The sequence below is a fragment of the Pseudophryne corroboree genome, chromosome 8, assembly GCF_028390025.1.
Source record: "Pseudophryne corroboree isolate aPseCor3 chromosome 8, aPseCor3.hap2, whole genome shotgun sequence".
NCBI classification, from domain to species: Eukaryota; Metazoa; Chordata; class Amphibia; order Anura; family Myobatrachidae; genus Pseudophryne; species Pseudophryne corroboree.
The window spans coordinates 73,877,724-73,903,451 of record NC_086451.1 but is presented as its reverse complement, the minus strand read 5'-3'; the positions used below and the strand labels follow the sequence as shown (position 1 = coordinate 73,903,451).

Genomic DNA, 25,728 nt, shown 5'->3' with positions numbered 1-25,728 from the left:
TGGCCTCGTCCCTCCCTGCAATGGCAGCGACATGCCTCCGTTTTGAGAGACTGAGGCCATCAATGCCCCCTCCCTGCCCCCAAACGAAATCAGACTAGATGGGCCAAATGGTTCTATGTTACTCTTATTCATACCCATAGATCATTGAGTGTACCTCTCACCTGCAAACGCTGGAGAATTTTGGATTAACCCATTATTCATGAGAACACAGCCTATATATTGACTATATACAATTGACCGTATCTTCCTGACAACAGATTCACTTTAAGAGTACAGATAAATCCAGTTGTTTCAAATGGAAAATGTCAAGGCCAAACCTTACAAGTAGGATGCAGCAAGGGAAGGAAATTATTAATTCAGTGCATATTCCAGCTGTTGGAGAAGGAAAATAATATTAGGAAGAATGAGTTCAGGAAGCATGACATCGTCTAATAATGGTACAGAAGGAAGCAGGTTCGAATATCTCTCATAGTACAAGACAGGAAGCCCAGAGTGCAGAGTCACTATGGAATTGACAGTTAACAATGGAGTTGCAAGTAGTCTGAATGTATGTATGCAGAAAGAAATATCCCACATACGTGCTTATCATCCTGCATTACAGATGACATTGGAAGCCTCTGTAGATGGTGGGAGGCACAACAAAGAGGAGTTAGTGAGCAGTGAACATTTTCACCACCATTTAATTAGGGGTGAAAATGTTAGTGCAGACTTATAATGGGAATCAAAAATAGTTAAATATTGGAGAGAAAAACTGTGTGTAAGTGTTGCTGTTTTATCTATTATACGCTGGCACTTTAACTTTGCCTGCACAAAAGTTTTCAATGAGCTGCAATGCTTGAACATTGGAGCAATTTGAATGCGTTGCTTGGTGAAGCTTTAGCGTGGAGATATTTGGGCTAACAAATATGAAAAATATTTGGGGGCAAATTTATATTCCAACAGATAGGAAGACAGGGCCTCTGCCTATTGTCCACAGCTTAATTCCTTAATGAGGGCATTATAAATGTTTATTGGAAGAAATCAAGAAAAGTTCATTTTATTGAGACTTTGACCCTCACTTTGGTTACTTGCTCCCAGGGAGTAGTAGCACCCTGGATGGACAGCGTGATTGCACCTTGGGACATGAATATTGCACACTGGGTGCAAATGGAGAGACTCTTCTGGATTCTGGCCAGTTGCCTTGTGTACTTATTGTATTGGTTATTATTGTTCCCATTTTTTTTGTAAGTCACTACCGGTGAAAAGAAGCAAGTTTGTCATGAATGTGAAGTGTCATTTCAACAATAAAGTAGACACATTATAATAAACACTAGTTACCAGCCCCGTCAAAATGACGAAACAGCATAACAGTAATGTCAGCGCCTGAATGGAGCAACGCTTGAATTGCTCCGTCAGGCGCCATCTGGTGGCCGCTGGCACGCAAAACACTTGAATTTTCCCCATAGAGGCGAAAAGCAGCGTTAGCCTTTTATTATATAGGCTATCTCTGCCATGGAAATAGAAGGCTGTGTCTTTAAACTAGTGTATGGTAGCTATGTTGCAGTAAGTTGTGTTAGATGATCCCTTTTAGACAGATGGCCTTTCACGGCTTTATATGTTGTAGTTGGAGAGCGCTGCACCCATCATGCAGCTGGTGTGATCGGTTTGTTTGTTTTCCAGGGTTTTCCAGGGGACATTGGGCCTCCAGGACAAAATGGGCCGGAAGGTTTAAAGGTGAGATATCCTGAACATGTCATACCTTGGTTGGTTGGTATCTTGGTCCCAAGCTACCAGTTAAGAAAGTCAAAACAAAAATTTAACATGATATTTCTGGAGATTGTACTGGCAAAGCCCACTTCTCTGCTATTTGCATTGAGGCCTCTCCAAAACTTTCTCTTCCATGTAATTGATGTTGGACGGCGTCCCATGGCAGTATTGCATTGGCGCTCCATCCCTTCTCTGTTTCTCGTCTGAAGGGATCCTAAGTGATGTATCCTTCTATTTATGAGACCCTCATTCTATTCACTGGTTTTGTAGGGAAAACCAGGAGCCAGAGGATTCCCGGGGCCCAGAGGACAGCCTGGGCATGAGGTGAGTCATTCGTACTGAAATGTTCTGCCACAGGTTCCTGGCACACTCTATATCAGGGTAGGCAAGCACTAGCTGGCAGATGTCTCCTTCAGAGTCACGGGTAAATCCAGTTAGAGGATGCATCTCTGCATCCCATACGTTTGCAAACATCTCTTAATCAGGCCCATAGTCTATGAGGTTTACTGGTTTGTAGTTTTTGTAGACAATCCTTCGATGTACTAATGAACTCTTGCTGTATCACAACTAGTTGTTTCTCCCTGAAAGCTATAGAAGGCGTTAACACTGTGCCTGACCGAATGTAAGAAAGTGGCATAGATCTGGGGCGGATGTAATGCTGCCGAGTTAGGCGGCCGTGCGGGATGCCAGCCGAACTCGGACGTTTAATGGCCTCATGGTCTACAACAGGGGTGTCAAACTTGTTGTCTGCGGGCCGCCCTATCGCATCATTTTGCGGCCCGGCCCATTGACAGCTTGGAATGGGGCAGAACTGCATCCCTGGGGTGGATGGTGATGTTGCCCCCGCTGTCTGCACCGCCCACCGACACCCATGCTGCGGTGTGAAGCAGCCAGCAGGGAGAAGGGAGCTGGGAAATTATGACAGATAGCCGGTGCCGTGACCGCCAGAGCTCTTAAAGCCACAGCCATTACAGCCCTGAGCCCTGAAGCAGCATGCCCACGAACGAGAATCCTGCTAATGTAAGCATCTGCACAGGGAGATAGGGGTGTAATGGGGGCGTTATGTGTGTCAGGCACTATACTGGGTGATATTATGTGCAACTGGCACTATACTGGGAGACATTATGTGTAACTGCCACTTTACTGGGTGCATTATGTGTAACTGCCACTTTACTGGGGGCATTACGTGTAACTGGCACTATACTGGGGGCATTACTTGTATCTGCCACGATACTGGGGGCATTATGTGTCATTGGCACTATAGTGGGTGCATAAAAATATTTCTGAAATACGGAATAATCCGTTATCCAAAATACTTCTGGTCCTAAGCATTTTGGACAAGGGATACTTGACATGTATATAGATCTTTATTTTTCTTGCGGCCCACCACAAGACTTCAACCTTGATAATTCGGCCCAGTTGGGATTTTGAGTTTGGTATGCCTGGTCTACAACAAAGCCATCATACCTGTATAATTCGATAAAGTACCAACCAATCAGCTTCTAACTGCCATGTTACAGGGTGTGTTTGAAAAGTCACAGCTAGGAGCTGATTGACTGGTACTTTATTACACTCCAAGGCTTAGTACATCGCCCCTTTATCTCTCTTTCGAGGCTTAGTGCACCTGCCCGTATACTTGTTATATCAACTCTCATCGCCTTGGTCATGTCGGTCTGTATATCTGTTTGAGAGTGTACAGTTAGGGGGGACTGTTTAGTATATATTTGTGAGTGCTATGGGCAATACTGTATGACATAAGATTAGTATCTGGGGAGCGGGCCCAATAGACACATTCATAGCTTATTTCAGGGGCATCTCTATATTCTACATATACCGGGGAAATGAGGAGGCGAGAAAATAACACTTCCTGTCTTGGCACGTGTGCCGTATAACATAAAATAACTCTAATACCATAATGTTATTATTAACCTGTATGTATAGGTGTAACCTCATTTCTAACCTGTCATCTTGTTTCCTTTTAGGGCGATGAGGGACCTATAGGCCCACCAGGATCTCCAGGACTTGAGGTATAAATTATAGCCCTATTAAATCTATTTTTGCTCAATTAACTTTTTTTTTTTATTAGTTTGGGTTTTTTTTAATATATTTTTTATTTGTAGACATCAGCAGGAAATGAAGCATTTTCCTTGTAAATGTTGTTCTAGCCTAGCATAGACCAGCCACGCCACCTACAAGAGGTGACACTGGCCAAGCTGCAGTCAGAGGAGCAGTTATTTATAGGGCGGTAATAGAAGACCCTTTATGTCTGGAGCAACGTTGTCACCTCACACTAAATGCTAGGTATAACAGGGCATATATGGCTGTTGCGTAGGGCCTATTGAGTAACAGTCCATCCCCAGGTCCTGGTGGTTTGCCCCTCATGCTGTCACCACTCTGTCACTCTTCTATTTTGGCTTGCTAACAGTCCATCTTTCATTGCATTTTCAAGTCAACGGTTTATTTTTGGCTAATAAGGTTTTAAATTGATATTAGCCCTGTATATTTAAAGTGCCCAAGCTTCTATTATGCACCGCGCTGAATTTCAGAGAAATAACATTTTGGAATATTCATTCATCTACATCAGAGGTTCCCAAACTGTGTGCCGTGGCTCCCTGGGGTGCCTCGGGACACTTGCAGGGGTGCCTCGGGCTGGTGGTCCAGAACCAATTCAAATTATTCATGGTCAATATAAAAGGCAAAACCAGTGCTGGTGGCTGCCAGTCATAATATTTGGCCAAACAGAAGCAAATCTTGTCCCTCACCACACAACTGACCCTAAGGATGACATATAAGGATGACATATAAACGAGATCTACTTAATGTAATATTTCTTTCTAAATTTCTCAATAAGAAGTTTTTGGCCTAGGGGTGCCGTGAAAAAAATTCTGATATTCTAGGGCGCCGTGATTCAAAAAAGTTTGGAAACCACTGATCTACATGTTAAATGCTAATGAGTGATGACGTACACACAGCACATCTGTTCTCTAGCATGTAAGAAACCGGTCAGATATTTGCTTTTCACAGTCTGCAGTGCATTAGATTGATCACTGTTGTATCTGGTTGTTACAGCTAAAGTGTGCTTTTGGTACCATGTTATTAAATGATGACTTGGCAGCGTTAGACATTGGAATGAAGCTGGACACACTTGTGATGTTAACCACACAGGAATGACATATTGCAAAGCAGTAATAATTCTGTGATTTGGCTAAAATGACTAGGCGCAGTGATGGGGAACCTTGGCACTCCAGCTGTTGTTGAAATACACATCCCAGCATGCCCTGCTACAATTTTGCTATTTAGCCATGCTAAAACTGTAGCATGGCATGCTGGGATGTGTAGTTCAACAACAGCTGGAGTGCCAAGGGTCCCTATCACTGGACTAGGGGGCAGATGTACTAAACCTTGGCTAGTGATAACGTGGAGAATGATAAACTACCAACCAATCAGCCCCTGATTCATTTTTCAAACACAGCCTGCAAGATGGCAGTTAGGAGCTGATTGACTGGTACTTTATCTCTCCCCAACGCTTAATACATCTCCCCCTAGATCATAATAGACTCCAGTTAATGAACCCAGATTAATTCCTTTGTGATCATATAACCAAGTCTTGTTCCTGCCTAATCTGTCGGATTGGCTCCTGGTGTTAGTGCAGTCTTTGAAGCATGTTCATTTACGAGTCAAAATTATTACACCCGTGCATTTATACAGTTCTAATTCTGTATTATGCACCGTTTGCAACAAACCCTTGCTGGTTTAATAATAACTGGATGTCTGTATGTAGTGGGTGTGGCCATTCTGTGGGATGAACCAATAGTGATGAGAACGCAGGCCTATCAATTCACTGTAAACCAGTGACATCAGTGAGGCACCTCATGACGAATATTCATGAGGCACTATGAATGGATAGGCTGCAGTTTTATTAATATGAATCAAACCCATAAATTGGCTGCTTTCATTGTGTATAGATTATACAATAAATCTAATAATCCCAAGTGAAATTCTTCTCATCCTCGGTCTTTTTAGGGGTATCCTGGCAGAAAGGGGTTCCCCGGTATACCGGGAGCAGAAGGACCAAAGGTAAAAGGACACTTATATGTTTTGCATCCAGTGTTTATTAAGACGGATTTGTCATCGTAAGAAAGCTTTAGAATAAAGCTTTGTTATTTGACAATTTTCTGCTGGCGCTGTGTAATAAAGTTTCTTTTGTTTGGCGCACATTGTTAGTCTGTGAGTTTAGCAGACCTGGCAAGTCCTGCTGGCGTTACTTGAGGCTGTAGAGAAAGGCCACAAACTGGCTCAGATTTTTACACATCCTATTTCCATATGTGCGACATGTAAATCACTTTCAGCTAAACACCAATAAATGATGGTATCAGGGTGATATTGCATATTGTCGACATGGTTTAAATGTCGACATGTTTGAATGGTCGACATGACAGTAGTCGACACAAGGTTTGTGGGGGGGGTTTCAACTTTTTCATACTTTATCATCCACATGGACTACGATTGGGAACGGTAACCTGTGCCGAGTCAGCCACCTTGTCCAAAGCATGGTGAGCGAAACGGCACACCAATTGGCGTTTTATGGGACTTATTCAGCTTCAGTTGCAGTTTTGCTAAAATAGCAAAACTGCAACTGCCATCACTCGCATGCTGGGGTCTGCCCAGCACAGGGCAAGGCCGCCTAGGATGCTAATGGCGCCTAGCGATGCGATTGCAATTCAATTGCGATCGCTTTGTTGATTTAGGGTAGCCCACTGCCATTTTCACCTTCGAAGCGGACCCGCCCCCGTTGTTGACCCACCGCAACACTGTGCCTCCACCCCATGTATACCTCTACCTGTCAATCAGGCAGAGGCATTCGCATCAATGCCTAAAATTGGCAGGGATTTAATCCTGTGATTGCAGCTTCCAATCCCGGGGATTTCGGGATTGGTCACCACCGTTTTTTTCTATGTCGGGCAGCATTGAGCTTCCTCAGGAGGCTCAAATGCTGCCCAGCTAATGCGCACAGCATGACGTGATGTCAGAGGTCACGCTGCAGAGCCAGCTGCCCAATGGACTTCACTGCCTGCACTGCTCGGCATCGTACCTCCGCTCAGCTAGTGACCCAACCTCCCTCCCGCCCAGATTAGGGTCCATTGTGTGGGCTGGGCAGGGCAGGGGGGAATGGGACACATTGAAAAGAAGTCCCGATTCACAGGATTGAAAAAATGGGCTGGGATTGGCCACCCTAGTGTTGACCATTTCTGTGTCGACCTTTTCACTATGTCGACTCTTTTCACATATTGACCTTGTGGATGTTAATCCATAACCCAAATTCTACCAGACTGATATAAACAATTTATACAACCAGGGGCGGATTAAGTAGTAGCACCAGGCTTCTGCTCCACACGGGCCAATCTAATGCTACCCATGAATCCAAGCCTTTGCGATCTATTAATGCAATTTTTTATTTAACTTTTTATATTTTTTTACAAAAATACTGGGTACATTTTTTTTCTTCTTCTTTTTTCTCTTTAAAACAATTGCCCATAGTTTCTGGCTTCCCTTTCAGGCTGACAGTAAAATGGAGCCATTGGCTGGTGTTAGATCACAATTGTCTATAAGTTAAGGGATCACAAGGCAACCAATATTTGTGCGGTAATGAATTAATAGGGTTTGTACGTTATATGGGGAAAAACTAAATAATCCCTTTTACGTTTTGTGCCTTTTTAACATTTTACACAGCGACTTTTCTTTCTTTATCAGATGACAATGACACTTGTCAGAGGAAATCTTCAAATACTTTTTTTTTTAAAGTAGTACGAAGAACAATAATATGCTGTCATTACATAACAAGCAATGTGTTCACCACTTCAGTCAAATATAGTTGTACTATGGAAAATTTATATCTGGTTATCATACAGTAGGTTGGTCTTTGTTACAGCTGATGTAGTAATAAGGCCCTGTAAAATTCATTGAGAATATCAATTCTTGAGTTTATTAATAGTCTTTCATGACTTTAAAACTCCAGAAATAGCATGTTGCCTAGGTTATTGTTAAGTATTAGATTATTACAAACTTTATAGGGCCTGATACATAGTTGTACTCTATTACAGTTGCAGCTGCGATCGTAATTTATGTGCGAAAATATGCTAATGCCGGCCAACTGACTCCCCGTTTGTAATAGTGTGCGACAGACTTTGCAAATGTTGCTGCACCCACTTTCCCTATCTGCGTCGTGTTCCGGTCCACCAGGGATTGAGAACACACCACCATCGAAGCAACATCAGATCAGCTCCTCTAGTAACTCGTCGGTTGCATAGATTTCAGGTCAGCATACTCTCTGAGACAGTGGTTCTGTGATTGGGAACGCAAGCGCGTTCCCAGACATACATCTAGAGCCCCTATATCACAGCCACGAACAAGCCTCTTTTTGCGAACCCTTTCAGCCACCTCCCTGTCTCTACCCAGAAACTCCCATGGATCGCAGAGGTCTTCTCAGGACCTTGCAGTCACTGAGACGTTGAATGCCGTCTCAAACTTTAGCTCGCGCGCGAGCCGCAAGACTTTCTGCTGCGTTTCGCACATGTGCGGTAGCAAATAATGGCTCCACTGCAAAAACATTGGCATAGCGCACAACTCTGATCAGGCCCTAGGGCATTTGTTTTAGTATTCCTGGTACCACAGAGAAGGCAACGTAGAGACTTTCAGCTAAATGTTGGGCCAAACCGACTGTAACTTGGTGCCTCTTAAGTTTGCCATTTATTTTTGTGAATTCTGAATCCTTTATTCACCATCATGAACACCTGGGATGAACTTGGTGTACCTCATGGGTTGCCATGGTTTCCTAGGTACAGTACACTATCATGTGGAAATATTACAGTGCATTGAGTTAGATGTGGCAACATTTGTGATGCATTATTAGGATGAGGAGCTATTTCCTGATCAGGAAAATCTCTGCGAATTGTGTAAACAAATTGACCAGGCTGCATGTCCTTTATTGAGTGTCTGATATGAAGTTCTCCCCTATTAGGCATGACAGGTCCCCTCCCGTACCCTTTTTGCCACCATCTGTAATTTCCATTCACAGAGTTTTCTAGTAAAGGGTTCACAGGGTATCCACAGTATACATTGGGATATGGTTGAGCGACACCAGATCTTGCACCAATCGGTCAAAGCTTTTTGGCCTCCCAGCATGCAGTGGGCCCGTCCATATATCCCCGCCTCCTGGCTCAGGCAAATCAGTTTTTTGTTTGGTGCGGCAGGAGCCGGACCATGGTCTTAGGGGCTGCTGGTTTTTAGCAGCCATAAGCTTTTTTATTCTATTTTTATAGTCTTACTATTTTTTCATGAGTGATCTTTCTAAACAGCGTCTTATACGTACCTTAGAAAGAGTCGCTCCAACAGCTCCCCGCCAGGTCGCGACAATGCTTACCCACGAGTACATGCTGTTTTGGTGGGCGTCTGTGTTGGATAAAACTAACAGGTCCAGCAGACGTTACCAGGCTGTGGCCGGAGCACGGGGGGAAGGTAAGGCATCGTTTCCGCTTAGAGGGGGAATACGGAAGCAGCCACACTGTTTGGGGGGAGACTTCCAGACAGTCGCTGATGCGGCTGCCACCGAGAGTGCACCAGCGCTAGGCCTTAGGGATCATAGGCTCAAGGGGTAGCATATAGGCTGCGATTCCTAGGGTTGATGTTAGCAGTGGGGAGTCGGACGCTCCCCTTGTCGCCCCTCCCCCCGGTTCATGACCGGTTTCCTCCAAGTCTCCCGCCATGAACTGAATTCCCGCTTCCGACCAAGACGCTGTGTACTAAGGAAACCAGTCGCAACATAGGCGGCTGTGTGACTGGTGCGTCAGTGTTTACTTGCGCGTCTGTGTTCACTATAGGTTCACGGAGCGGCGGTGTACACTTATAGCGTCTGGATCCACTCAGCGTTTGCAAACGTATTGATCAATCCTGGAAGCGGGGTAAGTCACTCTTCATCTTGCCCTGGTCTCCGAAAACCCTAGTTACGCCTCTGCTTATTATACTAATGTATAACCTGTGACTGACTGCTACTGTGATTGCTGACTTTGCTATAAATTCTGTCAGTTTTCTATGTTTACTCCGATCCTCAATGCTGGTGCAAAGCAGGGTCGGGTCGGATTGTATGTCACTTTAACACATTTTAAAGTGATTACAGTCACAAATTGTGTATTACACTGTGAAAGTGTCTGATTATTTATCATGTCTAAGAGCGGCAAAGGTGAGGAAAATACACTCACAGCAGCACCAACATTCATATCATGTTTGTCATGTAAAGCTGGGTTAACCTCTCAGGATCTGGTCAGGATGGGTTATGTGCAAACTGTTTTAGCTTTCACCAAGGTCTCTTGAAAAATTCAAGGCAGACGTGGGTGCAAGTTGATTCCCCATGGGCTATGTTTGCACAGACATTATCCAGTATAGCTGAGCGGATAAATCCAACTTCTGTACCAGCGATAGGTTACACTATTAACCATTATGTGCAGCATTCCACCTGCGGTTTATCATTTCCAGCAGGGGAAACAGTAGCCTCTCAACAGAAACAGGCTGAAAAGCCAGTGGTAAGTAAATCATTTAGACACGAAACAGCATCTTCACAGTCTACACATGTTTCAGATGAGGATTCATCAGAAGATGAAGACTCATTACACTCTGGTTCTGCATATGAGTACGAGGAAGAAGGTCTCCGCTTAGTGGATATATCTGAGTTGATTACTGCAATGAAATCCATTTTATCCTTAGAAGAATCCAAGGCACCTATATTTAAACGTCCCAAAACAGTTAAGACTGAGTTTCCTGGTCAGAACAGCTGACGGAAATGATGGAAGAGGCTTGGGCTGCGCCCAGTAAGAAATTTCGAATTCCTAGGAAATAGAATTCCAATTATCCTTTTCCAACTGGGGACTGTTTAAAGAGGGTGGTAGTCCCTAAAGTAGATACGTATGTGATTTGCTTAATACGAAAATCTACATTACCTCTGCCTTCAACATTATTAAATGATGTCACTGATAGAGTAAATGGTTTGCTAAAAAACATTTTTTATGCCTGTCTGGGACAATCATTAGACCAGCCATGGCCTCAGCCTGGATGGCTAAAGCAGTGGCTGCCTGGGCAGATGCATTGGAAGGCGAAATTTCAATGACATCTAGAGAGCAAAAATCCCATGTGGCACAAACAGGATGCAATATTCTTTGAAGAAGCAGCCTTAGATATGGGTACTAATGCCTGTCAAACATCAGCCTTAACAGTAGCAGCTCGCCGAGCAGTTTGTCTATGCACCTGGAAAGCTGATTCAGAATCCAAAAACGTTTTGGAGTCGTTACCTTTTACTGGAGACATTCTCTTTGGTAAAGAGTTAACCATTATTTTGGAGTCAGAAGCAGACTCCAAGAAAGTTAAGTTTCCTTCTACTTACAAATTTAAGCCTAAAATTCCAGCTTTTCGGTCTCAAGGAACAGCAAAAGGAAAGGGTGATAGCAAACAGTCTGGTAAGACTAAAAAGCATTGGGCAACCAGAGGACTGGTTTCTAAAACAGAAGATAAGCCATCAGCCTGATGGTGTGGGCCTCCTCCTGGGGGACCGACTTATTAATTTTGCACAAATCTGGCAGCAGTCTTCCACGGATGCCTGGGTGCAAGAAGCGGTGTCTCACGGTTATGCGTTTGCTTTCAGGAGAAACCCTCCTCAAAGGTTTTTTTGTAGCAGCCTGTCTTTGGTAGAAACGAAGACTAAGGCTTTGCAAGAGGCAGTTCAGAAATTGCTTCAGTCAGGAGTAATCATTCCGGTTCCTCCTGCACAACGCGGACAGGGTTTCTACTACAACCTGTTTTTAGTCCAGATTTTGTGGTATCCCTGGATATACAGGATGTTTACCTGCGTGTTCCTATAGCCCTGTCCTATCAGCGCTATCTTAGGTTCGCTATCCTCCAACAGCATTTTCAGTTTCAGGCTCTGCCATTTGATCTGGCCACAGCCTCCAGAGTATTCACCAAAATTATGGTGATTATAGCAGCTTATCTCTGTCAGCAGAGGGTAAGAATATTTCCATACCTCAACAATGTTTTTATCCTGGCACAGTTTCAGGAATTGCTTCTGTTTCATCTGCAACAGACAATAGAGTGTCTGCAGAAGCACGGTTGGCTCATAAATTGGGCAAAATCGTCTTTATTTGCGTCACAACGGATGACTCACTTGGGGGCTGTACTGGACTCGAGCCTTCAGAGTAATTTTACCTCTGGACAAAATAACCAAACTTCAGTTAAGCATCCAGGAGCTTCTACACAGTCGAAGAGTATCTATTCAGGCAGCAATGCGTGTGACGGGATTAATGGTGTCAACATTCGACTTGGTAGAGTCTGCTCAGTTCCATTCAAGGCCTCTGCAACATCTGATCCTTACCAAGTGGAATGGGGTTCATCAGACAATAAAAACGCAGACTTTTGTTCTTCCTCTAGAAGTAAGGAGATCATTAGCCTGGTGGCTGCAGACAGCCCATCTGGACAAAGGGAGACCCTTTTGAATATCAGACTGGGAAATTCTGACAACAATGCCAGCCTTTAGGGATGGGGAACAGTGTAAGGAAGAAAAATGCTCCCAGGGGTAGTAGACCAAGGAAGAAAGTTGCTGCCAATAAATATATTGGAACTTCGAGCCATATACATGGCATTGAATCAGGCAAAGGACATCCCTCAGGGGAAACCAGTCCAGATCCGCTCGGACAATGCAACGGCAGTAGCGTACCTCAACCAACAGGGAGGAACTCGCAGCCGGAAAGCAATGAAAGAAGTAAGTCACACGTTAAACTGGGCAGAACGTCACCTTCCAGCCTGTCCACAGTGTTCGTTACAGGAGTCCTAAACTGGGAAGCGGATCTTCTCAGTCGGCACACCATTCATGTAAACGAATGGGCTTTACACCCGGAAGTCTTCCAGACCCTGGTCGACAGATGGGGGTTGACAGAGATAGATCTCATGGCGTCTCATCAGAACCACAAGGTGCCCGCATACGGATCAAGAACAAAGGATCCCAAAGCGATCTTTGTGGATGCCCTGTCAGTGAGATGGGACTTTCATCTAGCCTATGTGTTTCCTCCCATCGCCCTGTTACCCAGGGTGGTGAGAAAGGTAAAACAAGGTAAGAGTGCCGTGATACCAATAGCTCCGGCTTGGCCCAGAAGACATTGGTACACAGATCTGCAGAGAATGTCGATGGATGCTCCATTCCTACTAGCTCAACGTCAATCTACTGATTCAGGGGCCTTGTCATCATAGACATCTGGATCGACTGTCTTTGATGGCGTGGATCTTGAGACCTCCATCCTGAAGTCAAGAGGATTCTCACAACAGGTAATTCAAACAATGCTTTGAGCAAGGAAACCCTCCTCATCTTGCATTTATCGGAGAATATGGCAAGCCTGTATTCAATGGTGCAGTGAACAGAAACTTGGCCCCAGGTCTTTCAGAGTTTCCAGAATCCTAGCATTCTTTCAGGTAGGAATGGATAAAGGTTTAAGGGTGACTTCCTTGAGAGTGCAGGTGTCAGCACTAACTGTATGGTTCCAAAAGAAAATTGCCAACCTACAGGATGTGCACACTTTTTTCCAGGGAATGCTGCGCATTCAACCTCCTTTTGCTCCTCCTACAGTGTCTTGGGACCTAAGTTTAGTTCTAAATGCCCTTCAACTTGCCCCATATGAACCACTTCAGAGTGGATTTTAAATAGTCGACAGATAAGGTTCTTTTTCTACTGGCCATGGCTTCATATAGAAGAGTTTCAGATTTATGCGCATTATTATGTTGTCCTCCATTTCTGATTTTTTTATCCAGATAGAGCAGTTCTCAGAACTAAATCTGGGTATCTTCCTAAAGTGGTGTCTAAATTCCACCTTAATGAAGAAATTGTAGTCCCGGCTTTCCAGGGGCTGGACCTCTCTGCGGGAGATGCATCATTGGACGTAGTCCGTGCCTTAAGGATCTACGTAGATCATACCAGTGCTATCAGAAAGACAGATTCTCTCTTTGTTCTCTACGGATTTCACAGGAGAGGATGGCCTGCTGATAAGCAGACACTGGCGAGGTGGCTTCGGTGACTATTTCAGAAGCATATTCTCTTACTCACTAAGCTGTTCCCTCTTGTACGGAAGGGTGTGCATGTGTGTTCTTCTCGCCTGATTAGGGCTCTACATGATGCTCCTGCCTTAAGCTTTGGATCGCGGTCTCATGCTACCCCTTGAGCCTATGATCCCTAAGGCCTAGCGCTGGTGCACTCTCGGTGGCATCCGCATCAGCGACTGTTTGGTAGTCTCCCCCCAAACAGTGCGGCTGTGTCCGTGTTCCCCCTCTAAGCGGAACTGATACTCCGGCCACAGCCTGGTAATGTCTGCTGGACCTGCTAGTTTTATCTAACACAGACGACCGCCGAAACAGCACTGTACTCGTGGGTAAGCATTGTCGCGACCTGGCGGGGAGTTGTTGGAGCGACTCAACCCTCAAATCTGGACGGGCCCACTGCATGCTGGGAGGCCAGAAAGCTTTGACCGATTGGTGCAAGATCCGCTGTCGCTCAACCATATCCCAATGTATCTCGTAGAACATGTGGGTTTAGGAGAAATACTGTTATCAACGGTAAGTTCTTATCATAACGTATATTTTTGCATGTCAGGAAACTGCACTAGTCTACATTTATTTCTTCTTACAACCTGGACTTCCGTGCTTGCGTAAAACACTAAGGGGCAGATGTATTAAGCCTGGGAAAGTGATAAAGAAGTGATAAGTGGAAGGTGGTAATGCACCAGCCAATCATTACGGGTTTGAAAAATGGCAGTTAGGAGCTGATTGGCTGGTGCGTTATCACTTTCCACTTATCACTTCTTTATCACTGCTTTATCACTTCTCCCTGCTTAATACATCTGCCCCTAAGTGTGCTGAGGGATGTAACAATGCAAGAACACCGCTTTTTAGTAACTATATCTTCCTGTCTAATTCTACTCTTCCAGGGTGAGCCAGGAAACACAGGAAGAGCCGGGAAGATTGGCGAACAGGTGCTGCATTTTTTTCTCCTGCTGGGAAATAATTTTAATATGGTGCTGACACTGTGTCGCACTCTCCCTCTCTGCACTGTCACTAGGCCAGACTGGATCACGGTCTCCCTCTCCGCATGGACGCTAGGCCACCCTGGGCCGCATTCTCCCACTCCACACTGACAATAGGCCAGACTGGCCCACGCTCTCCCACTCCACACTGATACTAGGCATCACTGGGACACTCTTTCTCTCCACACTGACCCTAGGCCAGACCAGGCCGTGTTCTCCCTCACCACACGGACACTAGGCCAGACTGGCCCACGCTCTCCCACTCCACACTGATACTAGGCATCACTGGGACACTCTTTCTCTCCACACTGACCCTAGGCCAGACCAGGCCGTGTTCTCCCTCACCACACTGACACTAGGCCAGACTGGCCCACGCTCTCCCACTCCACACTGACACTAGGCATCACTGGGACACTCTTTCTCTCCACACTGACCCTAGGCCAGACCAGGCCGTGTTCTCCCTCACCACACGGACACTAGGCCAGACTGGGCAGTGCTTTCCCTTTCTGCACTGTCACTAGGCCACACTGGAACACACTTTCTCTCCACACTGACACTAGGCCAGACTGGCCCACGCTCTCCCACTCCACACTGATACTAGGCATCACTGGGACACTCTTTCTCTCCACACTGACCCTAGGTCAGACCAGGCCGTGTTCTCCCTCACCACACTGACACTAGGCCAGACTGGCCCACGCTCTCCCACTCCACACTGATACTAGGCATCACTGGGACACTCTTTCTCTCCACACTGACCCTAGGTCAGACCAGGCCGTGTTCTCCCTCACCACACGGACACTAGGCCAGACTGGGCAGTGCTTTCCCTTTCTGCACTGTCACTAGGCCACACTGGAACACACTTTCTCTCCACACTGACACTAGGCCACACTGGAACACACTTTCTCTCCACATTGACACTAGGCCACACTGGAACACACTTTCTCTCCACACTGATACTAGGCCAGACTGGGCTGCACTCTCCCTCTCCACACTGACATTAGGCCACATTAGGCAGCGCTCTCCCTCTCCACACTGACACTAGGCCACACTGGGCCACACTCTCCCACTCCACTCCACACTAGCACTAGGCCACGCTCTCCCTCTCCACGCTAGCACTAGACCACACTGACACTGGGCCACAATTAGCCGTGCACTCCCTCTCCACACTAGCACTAGACCACGCTGACACTAGGCCACACTGGGCCGTGCTTTCCCTCTCCACACTGACACTAGGCCACACTGGGTCACACTCTCCCACTCCACACTGACACTAGGCCGCACAGGCCCGCACTCTCCCTGTCCGCACTGTCACTATCTACAATATGAATGAATGATAATGATACTAAATAGCTGCTTCTCACATGTTTGGGAGGCTCCCAGTTATGGTGGAGACAGGAAGTGTTTTTACTATAGACTGCTCCTGTCCATAGCTGGCTTAAGGCCATGGTGTCCTGGGCCAGAATAGCTCCAAAACACAAGGCCTTTGTCATGCTGTTATATAATCTGGATTCATTATTACATGCTCCCAAATCTCATCCAATATTTACACGTCGCTGTAAGAAGCCCAGCAAGACAGAAACCATTAACCCAGCCGCCAATAGCAATATTCCATTCCTTACTTTCAAAATATCTTATTGCTAACTCAAGTTTTTTTTATTTATTTTTATTTTGCGTTCTGGAAAAATACTTTGAGGATTTCTTTCCTCCAGTAAAATGTCCTCCCCCTTCTTGCTTCAAACATATAATTAATATCCTAAGTTACCTCTAATTGGACCAACATGAGCAAAAGGCTGATAAATGTGGTTGGAAACTAGAAAATGAATCTATAAATGTATATACCAGCAACCAGCTCTTTTGTGGAATGAAAGCGCTATTTGTTAAAACATGAAATTGGGAATATAAGGAAAAGGGAGGGGGAACTTATATAAATGACTATGAGCGGTACCTGTAAAAAATAAAAAAATATTAGTAATGTTTACACTCTTTTGAGTGAGTTTGTAAGGAGTAACCCGTGCAGTTACTGGGAGTCCCGGTTATCCTACCTGTCCCTGCACTAGTTCTTCCGGACCTGCTGGAGAGCACTGCGGCTCTGATCTCGATTGCAGTGGAAGGTCACGCCAAGTCCCGCTGCGTCCAGCGGGGCTGTGCGTACGCTGATGTCCTCCGGCTCCCGTGACTGCTGACTGCGGGTGGTATTGCGGAGATACAATTCCTCCGCACCTGCGAATGCATGAAACGCGTTGGAGACTGTTCAGCAAGGAGAATACAACCCCGCCACACGGCCAGGACATCGGCCGCAATACCACCCGCAGTCAGCAGTCACGGGAGCCGGAGGACATCAGCGTACGCACAGCCCCGCTGGACGCAGCGGGACTTGGCGTGACCTTCCACTGCAATCGAGATCAGAGCCGCAGTGCTCTCCAGCAGGTCCGGAAGAACTAGTGCAGGGACAGGTAGGATAACCGGGACTCCCAGTAACTGCACGGGTTACTCCTTACAAACTCACTCAAAAGAGTGTAAACATTACTAATATTTTTTTATTTTTTACAGGTACCGCTCATAGTCATTTATATAAGTTCCCCCTCCCTTTTCCTTATATTCCCAATTTCATGTTTTAACAAATAGCGCTTTCATTCCACAAAAAAACAAATTTATCTTTCAAGAAAGCTGCTTTTATTTAAGCGCAGCAATTTACTATATCTTCCAGCAACCAGCTCTGTCTGATCCAGGATTCCATCTCTGACTACATAATGCAAGTTTGTTCTTATGTATAATGTGTAACTTGTTTATATAGTTGTGTAAATAGCAATGTAGCCGCTTCACACACCTTTTTAAAGTGGATAACAGCGCCTACACACAGGCAGCCATGTTGTGGGCTGGATTCTTAGTCATGAGGGAAAAGTCTTTTTTATTAGGAATAAACATCGTGCCTACTGCCTCTGTGGTTCCTATTGCATTGGCAGTCTTCACTTTACGACTATTGGTTCATCCCACAAAATGGCTGCCTTGAACGGTAAGCCCTGTGATACCCGTAGTGAGCTAATAGTCTGAATATTGGTTTTACTCCCTCCATTGTGTGTGGATGACAGTCACACATTGTAAATTATTTTGTGCCTAAAACTGTTCGTGGTAGGACAGATAAGGGCCACCTTTTATATATGAAGCCAGGTAGCTACATCGGGCATAGTATTTGGAGTGTAATTGCCATTATTCTTAAATATTGCATAGGATATTGACAAAAAGTGCATTATACTCGGGCGGTGTGGTGGATATACAATATAAATGGTATCAAACATTAACATTTTCTTTTTAATTTAGGGTCTTCCAGGATTTGTTGGTCCTGTGGGGGAGACAGGAATTCCGGGTGAAAAGGTAAGAGTAACGGTGGATAGCTCAGATGGTTCATTCTATAAGTGGCTACACTGTGATTGTTGCACTGAGCTTCTGTGGATTTTATCCAGATTTACTGCAACAAAACATTGTAATGCCCTGTATTAATCAAGGGCTAAGGAGGATTCAGAATGGTCAACAGGCAGCGCCAAATCTTTTAAATAGCGCTGCACTCTTTGTGTGGGCATTCCAAAATGTTTGTGATTGGACATACTGTACTTTTGCCCCAACTAACAGGAAGAGTTGCAGAAGCCGCTGCGCCTAGATTGTGGAACCAAGATGTGTAGGGGGAGAGGGCCAATTGTTATGGGCGTTTCCTGCTGTGCAGTTTCTACAAATGGACTGGATTGTTAGCACTCTGTAGAGAGAATTTCTATTTACACCTTGCCCATTTTAAAACCTATCTTTAAACACACAAATGCTAAAGTTACACAAAGGTGGACGTGATGTTTCTTACACCAGTGCATAGGCTGCCTCGTCACCGCCTAACAAACCTAGGTGCAATTCTAGCTTGAGGAGTGAGGAGGTGAACCATCCTGCGCTTTACAAAATAAAATACAACATACAACTTGTTTCATTCATGTCATAATAACACATTTTATACATATCGATTTATATCTAGAAGTGTGTATAGATGTGCTTACATAAAAGTTGTTCATTGCTTTGTCTCATTTTGTAGGGTGATCGTGGCAGTATTGGCGCTCCAGGACCCCCAGGAGACAAGGGATCGATGGTAGGGATTGGTTTTGCACCCCTAACATATGTGTATGGCTGTTTAGGGAAAGGCTGCTTTGTACCACACAGCCTGGAAATGGGTTGTTTATGCACGGTGCAGTACGTAGTTAAAGAGGTCATGGAATTTACCCACAGCTTTGATATTCATAGGCACAGAATTTAGTGTACCCCCAGGCCCCTACCAGAAGGAGCCAGGGGATGATATGGGCTAAGATCTTTTCCCGCAATGTCACCCATGCTTAAGGAAATTGGAAGCCACAACATTTATGCCATACAGTAGATCACAGTTGTTACAGTTGCTGGGTAAAGCACAGATAATAAGAAGGAATTCCCCTTAATTCTAATGGTGAATGGGAGTAATGTAAAGCTGCTGCCAGTTTAATAGCGGTAAGCTTTGGATATAGTAACCACAAGTGCATGCTGGTAGATTCACGTGTGGATGGTTCCTCTGCCTGCTGTCATTCTCTCCCTGCAGTAGCCATGTGCTTGATTGGAAACTGTCTCAGAGAGCGTCTGTCTGTGTTTGTATGGGTCTTGTCTCGTGTGTTTAGCTTTCTCTATTTTCTTTAGGGGAGTGTATTTTTCTAGTGCGGTTGGATACCTGTGTGCCCTGATGTCTGCACTCTGAGTATTACTAGGACTTCTGTTTACCATAATTACCCTGACTTTCTCCCCCGCCCAGTCTGTTTATGTGCGTTTTTCAACCAGGTATTTCCTGCATGCACAAGACATCCACTGAAGTGCACTATTTAAAGGTCCCTCTTTAAAAGCCTCGGATGAGCCACAGGGCGTATTTACCAAGAGGCAGTGCACCGGATCGCTGAAGTGAATGAGTTGATTTTGCAGAATAGCCTTACTGTCCCACCAGGACCTGTATTGTCAGAGCAGTCCTTCCAGAGGTCCACGTGCTGGGAGGGAAATTGAAAGTTTTAGATGCTTATTTCGCCCTTGAAAATTGATATTCGGTAAAATATTGCAGAAGGGGCAAGTTAATGTAAGCAAATCTATTAATATAGTGCTAATGTAGACTGCAATGATGTGGCCAAAATAACAGAATCAGGGGGCGTAGATTACTGTGCTTTATTATCATTTACTGGCAAAAGGGACCATGGGGGTCATTCCGAGTTGATCGCACGCTGCCTAATTTTCGCAGCGCAGCGATCAGGCTACTACTGCGCATGTGTATGCACCGCAATGCGCACGCGCGTCGTACGGGTACAAACAGTATTGTTGCTGTGCAATGCTTCTAGCGACGATTCCATTCGCACAGGCGATCGCAAGGAGATTGACAGGAAGAAGGCGTTTATGGGTGTCAACTGACCGTTTTCTGGGAGTGGTAGGGAAAACGCAGGCGTGTCCAGGCATTTGCAGGGCGGGTGTCTGACATCAATTCAGGGACCGGACAGGCTGAAGTGATCGCAAGGGCTAAGTCCAGACCTACTCAGAAACTGCACAAAACGTTTTCGTCCCGCCCGGCTGCACATGCGATCGCACACCTGCAAAGCAAAAATACACTCCGCCATGGGCGGCGACTATGCGTTTGCACGGGTGCAAAAAGTAGCTAGCAAGCGATCAACTCGGAATGAGGGCCCATGACCATTGAAATTGAAATAATAAATTGCTGCCATGTATGTATGTGCTTGCATTTTAATGCAGCATGTGTGTATGCATGTACAGTTGAGTATACGCAAATTGAGCAATTAATTGGTAATCTGCACTTACGTTACTGCAGCATTGCGCGGCGATCCCTTTGCGATTACACTCGTAGTGAGGATTCATTCGCAAGTGATTGACAGGGAGCGGCTGTTTTGTCAGAGGTAACAGGTAGTGACTGCAAAAATGCGGGTGAATCGGGAACATTTTCAGGGCGTGTCTCAGCTGTCAACTGCGATAATGTACACAAGAATCACGTGTCTGGAGTCTCAGTTGCAGTAGCCATTCTGAGTGGCCCTGGACTTACTCAGGAAGTTGATGTTTTCCGGACCTGTGTCGATGCTGAGAATGTGCACACCATTGTGGGCAGCTGCGGGGGCTCCGGTGTGTGTCTCTGTACAGATACCAGCGGCTGTTACATTAGTAGATTTGTGCACATCCTCTGAGGCAGAAATCGCACCTGCGGCACCATTAGCATAATACCATGAATCAGGCTCCATGTGTGTGCAGTGTGTGTTTAACTTAGTACAGTGTGTACATGTACTAGTGTTAGTATGTGCGAGCAGTGTGTGTTTGCAGTAGTACAGAGTGTACATGTACTAGTATTAGTATGTGCGAGCAGTGTGTGTTTGACTTAGTACAGTGTGTACATGTACTAGTATTAGTATGTGCGAGCAGTGTGTGTTTGACTTAGTACAGTGTGTACATGTACTAGTATTAGTATGTGCGAGCAGTGTGTGTTTGACTTAGTACAGTGTGTACATGTACTAGTATTAGTATGTGCGAGCAGTGTGTGTTTGACTTAATACAGTGTGTACATGTACTAGTATTAGTATGTGCGAGCAGTGTGTGTTTGACTTAGTACAGTGTACATGTACTAGTATTAGTATGTGCGAGCAGTGTGTGTTTGACTTAGTACAGTGTGTACATGTACTAGTATTAGTATGTGCGAGCAGTGTGTGTTTGACTTAGTACAGTGTGTACATGTACTAGTACAGGTTGAGTATCCCATATCCAAATATTCCGAAATACGGAATATTCCGAAATACGGACTGTTTTGAGTGAGACTGAGATAGTGAAACCTTTGTTTTTTGATGGCTCAATGTACACAAACTTTGTTTAATACACAAAGTTATTAAAAATATTGTATTAAATTACCTTTAGGCTGCGTGTATAAGGTGTATATGAAACATAAATGAATTGTGTGTATGTACACAAACTATGTTTAATGCACAAAGTTATAAAAAATATTGGCTAAAATGACCTTCAGGCCGTGTGTATACGGTGTATATGTAACGTAAATGCATTCTGTGCTTAGATTTAGGTCCCATCACCATGATATCTCATTATGGTATGCAATTATTCCAAAATACGGAAAAATCCGATATCCAAAATACCTCTGGTCCCAAGCATTTTGGATAAGGGATACTCAACCTGTATTAGTATGTGCGAGCAGTGTGTGTTTGACTTAGTACAGTGTGTACATGTACTAGTATTAGTATGTGCGAGCAGTGTGTGTTTGACTTAGTGCAGTGTGTACATGTACTAGTATTAGTATGTGCGAGCAGTGTGTGTTTGACTTAGTGCAGTGTGTACATGTACTAGTATTAGTATGTGCGAGCAGTGTGTGTTTGACTTAGTACAGTGTGTACATGTACTAGTATTAGTATGTGCGAGCAGTGTGTGTTTGACTTAGTACACTGTGTACATGTACTAGTATTAGTATGTGCGAGCAGTGTGTGTTTGACTTAGTACAGTGTGTACATGTACTAGTATTAGTATGTGCGAGCAGTGTGTGTTTGACTTAGTACAGTGTGTACATGTACTAGTATTAGTATGTGCGAGCAGTGTGTGTTTGACTTAGTACAGTGTGTACATGTACTAGTATTAGTATGTGCGAGCAGTGTGTGTTTGACTTAGTACAGTGTGTACATGTACTAGTATTAGTATGTGCGAGCAGTGTGTGTTTGACTTAGTACAGTGTGTACATGTACTAGTATTAGTATGTGCGAGCAGTGTGTGTTTGCAGTAGTACAGAGTGTGAGCGAGTATTAGTCCAGTGTTTGTGTGCACTAGTACAGTGTGTTCCTGCATTGTGTGTTTCTATTAGTCCAGCGTTTGCGTGCAGTAGTACAATGTGTTCCTGCAGTATGTGTTTGTATTATTCCAGCTTTTATGTGCATTAGTACACTGTGTTTCTGCAGTTTGTGCTTGTATTAGTCCAGCATGTGTGGGTGCCCCTCTCCTTCCCCCCCTCTTTCCCGATGTGTCCCCAATTAGATTGCAGACATCACGGATCTAAGGTTGAGCCGATGGTCAGCTGGCTTTTTTTTTCTTTTTGGAGTGGCTGCATGTGACGCCACGCAGCCGCCCCGGAAACTATCCCTGTTTTCCCAGCGCCGCCCCCGCTACACCATAACTCCGCCCGCGCCTGTCAATCACATTGCGTCCACATCCTTCAGGTACCCTGCCCGCCCCCGTTCGGGACGCCGAAGTGTGTGCATGGTGTGTGCTTGCATTGGTTCATTGTGTGCATGGTGTGTGCTTGCATTGGTCCAGTGTGTGCATGGTGTGTGCTTGCATTGGCCCAGCGTGTGCATGGTGTGTGCTTGCATTGGTCCATCATGTGCATGGTGTGTGCTTGCATTGGTCCATGAGGTGCATGGTGTGTGCTTGCATTGGTCCAGTGTGTGCTTGCATTGGTCTATCGTGTGCATGGTGTGTGCTTGCATTGGTACAGTGTGTGCATGGTGTGTGCTTGCATTGGTCCATGAGGTGCATGGTGTGTGCTTGCATTGGTCCAGTGTGTGCTTGCATTGGTCCATCGTGTGCTTGGTGTGTGCTTGCATTGGTCCAGTGTGTGCATGGTGTGGGCTCGCATTGATCCAGTGTGTGCATGCATTGGTCCAGTGTGTGCATGGTGTGTGTTTGCATTGGTACAGTGTGTGCTTGCCTTGGTCCAGTGTGTGCATGGTGTGTGCTTGCATTGATCCAGTGTGTGCTTGCATTGGTCCAGTGTGTGCATGGTGTGTGTTTGCATTGGTACAGTGTGTGCTTGCCTTGGTCCAGTGTGTGCATGGTGTGTGCTTGCATTGGTCCAGTGTGTGCTTGCATTGGTTCAGTGTGTGCATGGTGTGTGCTTGCATTGGTCCAGCGTGCACATGGTGTGTGTGCTTGCATTGGTCCATTGTGTGCATGGTGTGTGCTTGCATTGGTACAGTGTGTGCATGTGTGCTTGCATTGGTACAGCGTGTGCATGGTGTGTGCTTGCATTGGTACAGCGTGTTCATGGTGTGTGCTTGCATTAGTACAGCGTGTACATGGTGTGTACTTGCATTGGTACAGTGTGTGCATGGTGTGTACTTGCATTGGTACAGTGTGTGCATGGTGGGTACTTGCATTGGTCCAGTGTGTGCATGGTGTGTGCTTGCATTGGTCCAGTGTGTGCATGATGTGTGCTTGCTTTGGTCCAGCGTGTGCATGGTGTGTGCTTGCATTGGTCCAGCGTGTGCATGGTGTGTGCTTGCATTGGTCCAGTGTGTGCTTGCATTGGTCCAGTGTGTGCATGGTGTGTGCTTGCATTGGTCCAGGGTGTGCATGGTGTGTGCTTGCATTCGTCCAGCGTGTGCATGGTGTGTGCTTGCATTAGTACAGTGTGTGCATGGTGTGTGCTTGCATTGGTCCAGTGTGTGCATGGTGTGTGCTTGCATTGGCCCAGCGTGTGCATGGTGTGTGCTTGCATTGGTCCATCATTTGCATGGTTGTGCTTGCATTGGTCCATGAGGTGCATGGTGTGTGCTTGCATTGGTCCAGTGTGTGCTTGCATTGGTCTATCGTGTGCATGGTGTGTGCTTGCATTGGTACAGTGTGTGCATGGTGTGTGCTTGCATTGGTACAACGTGTGCATGGTGTGTGCTTGCATTGGTACAGCGTGTGCATGGTGGGTACTTGCATTGGTCCAGTGTGTGTATGGTGTGTGCTTGCATTGGTCCAGTGTGTGCATGATGTGTGCTTGCTTTAGTCCAGCGTGTGCATGGTGTGTGCTTGCATTGGTCCAGCGTGTGCATGGTGTGTGCTTGCATTGGTCCAGCAGGTGCATGGTGTGTGCTTGCATTGGTCCAGCGTGTGCATGGTGTGTGCTTGCATTCGTCCAGCGTGTGCATGGTGTGTGCTTGCATTAGTACAGTGTGTGCATGGTGTGTGCTTGCATTGGTCCAGTGTGTGCATGGTGTGTGCTTGCATTGGCCCAGCGTGTGCATGGTGTGTGCTTGCATTGGTCCATCATTTGCATGGTTGTGCTTGCATTGGTCCATGAGGTGCATGGTGTGTGCTTGCATTGGTCCAGTGTATGCTTGCATTGGTCTATCGTGTGCATGGTGTGTGCTTGCATTGGTACAGTGTGTGCATGGTGTGTGCTTGCATTGGTACAACGTGTGCATGGTGTGTGCTTGCCTTGGTCCAGTGTGTGCATGGTGTGTGCTTGCATTGATCCAGTGTGTGCTTGCATTGGTCCAGTGTGTGCATGGTGTGTGCTTGCATTGATCCAGTGTGTGCTTGCCTTGGTCCAGTGTGTGCATGGTGTGTGCTTGCATTGGTCCAGTGTGTGCTTGCATTGGTTCAGTGTGTGCATGGTGTGTGTGCTTGCATTGGTCCATTGTGTGCATGGTGTGTGCTTGCATTGGTCCAGCGTGTACATGGTGTGTGTGCTTGCATTGGTCCATTGTGTGCATGGTGTGTGCTTGCATTGGTCCAGCGTGTGCATGGTGTGTGCTTGCATTGGTCCAGCGTGTGCATGGTGTGTGCTTGCATTGGTCCAGCGTGTGCATGGTGTGTGCTTGCATTGGTCCAGCGTGTGCATGGTGTGTGCTTGCATTAGTACAGTGTGTGCATGGTGTGTGCTTGCATTGGTCCAGCGTGTGCATGGTGTGTGCTTGCATTGGTACAGCGTGTGCATGGTGTGTGCTTGCATTGGTACAGCGTGTGCATGGTGTGTGCTTGCATTGGTACAGTGTGTGCATGGTGTGTACTTGCATTGGTCCAGTGTGTGCTTGCATTGGTCCAGTGTGTGCATGGTGTGTACTTGCATTGGTCCAGTGTG

At 45.8% G+C, this 25,728-nt stretch overlaps 1 protein-coding gene across 1 annotated transcript in view; it reads left to right on the top strand.

Annotated features, from left to right (window-relative positions):
* The window catches only part of COL27A1 (collagen type XXVII alpha 1 chain), a 453,351-nt gene that overhangs the window by 182,002 nt on the left and 245,621 nt on the right, over positions 1-25,728 (top strand). The window contains exons 20-26 of the mRNA XM_063936676.1: positions 1,660-1,713; positions 2,017-2,070; positions 3,729-3,773; positions 5,770-5,823; positions 14,757-14,801; positions 18,171-18,224; positions 18,922-18,975. Of these exons, the coding sequence (XP_063792746.1) occupies positions 1,660-1,713; positions 2,017-2,070; positions 3,729-3,773; positions 5,770-5,823; positions 14,757-14,801; positions 18,171-18,224; positions 18,922-18,975 (360 nt within the window). The remainder of the gene's footprint in view (positions 1-1,659; positions 1,714-2,016; positions 2,071-3,728; positions 3,774-5,769; positions 5,824-14,756; positions 14,802-18,170; positions 18,225-18,921; positions 18,976-25,728) is intronic.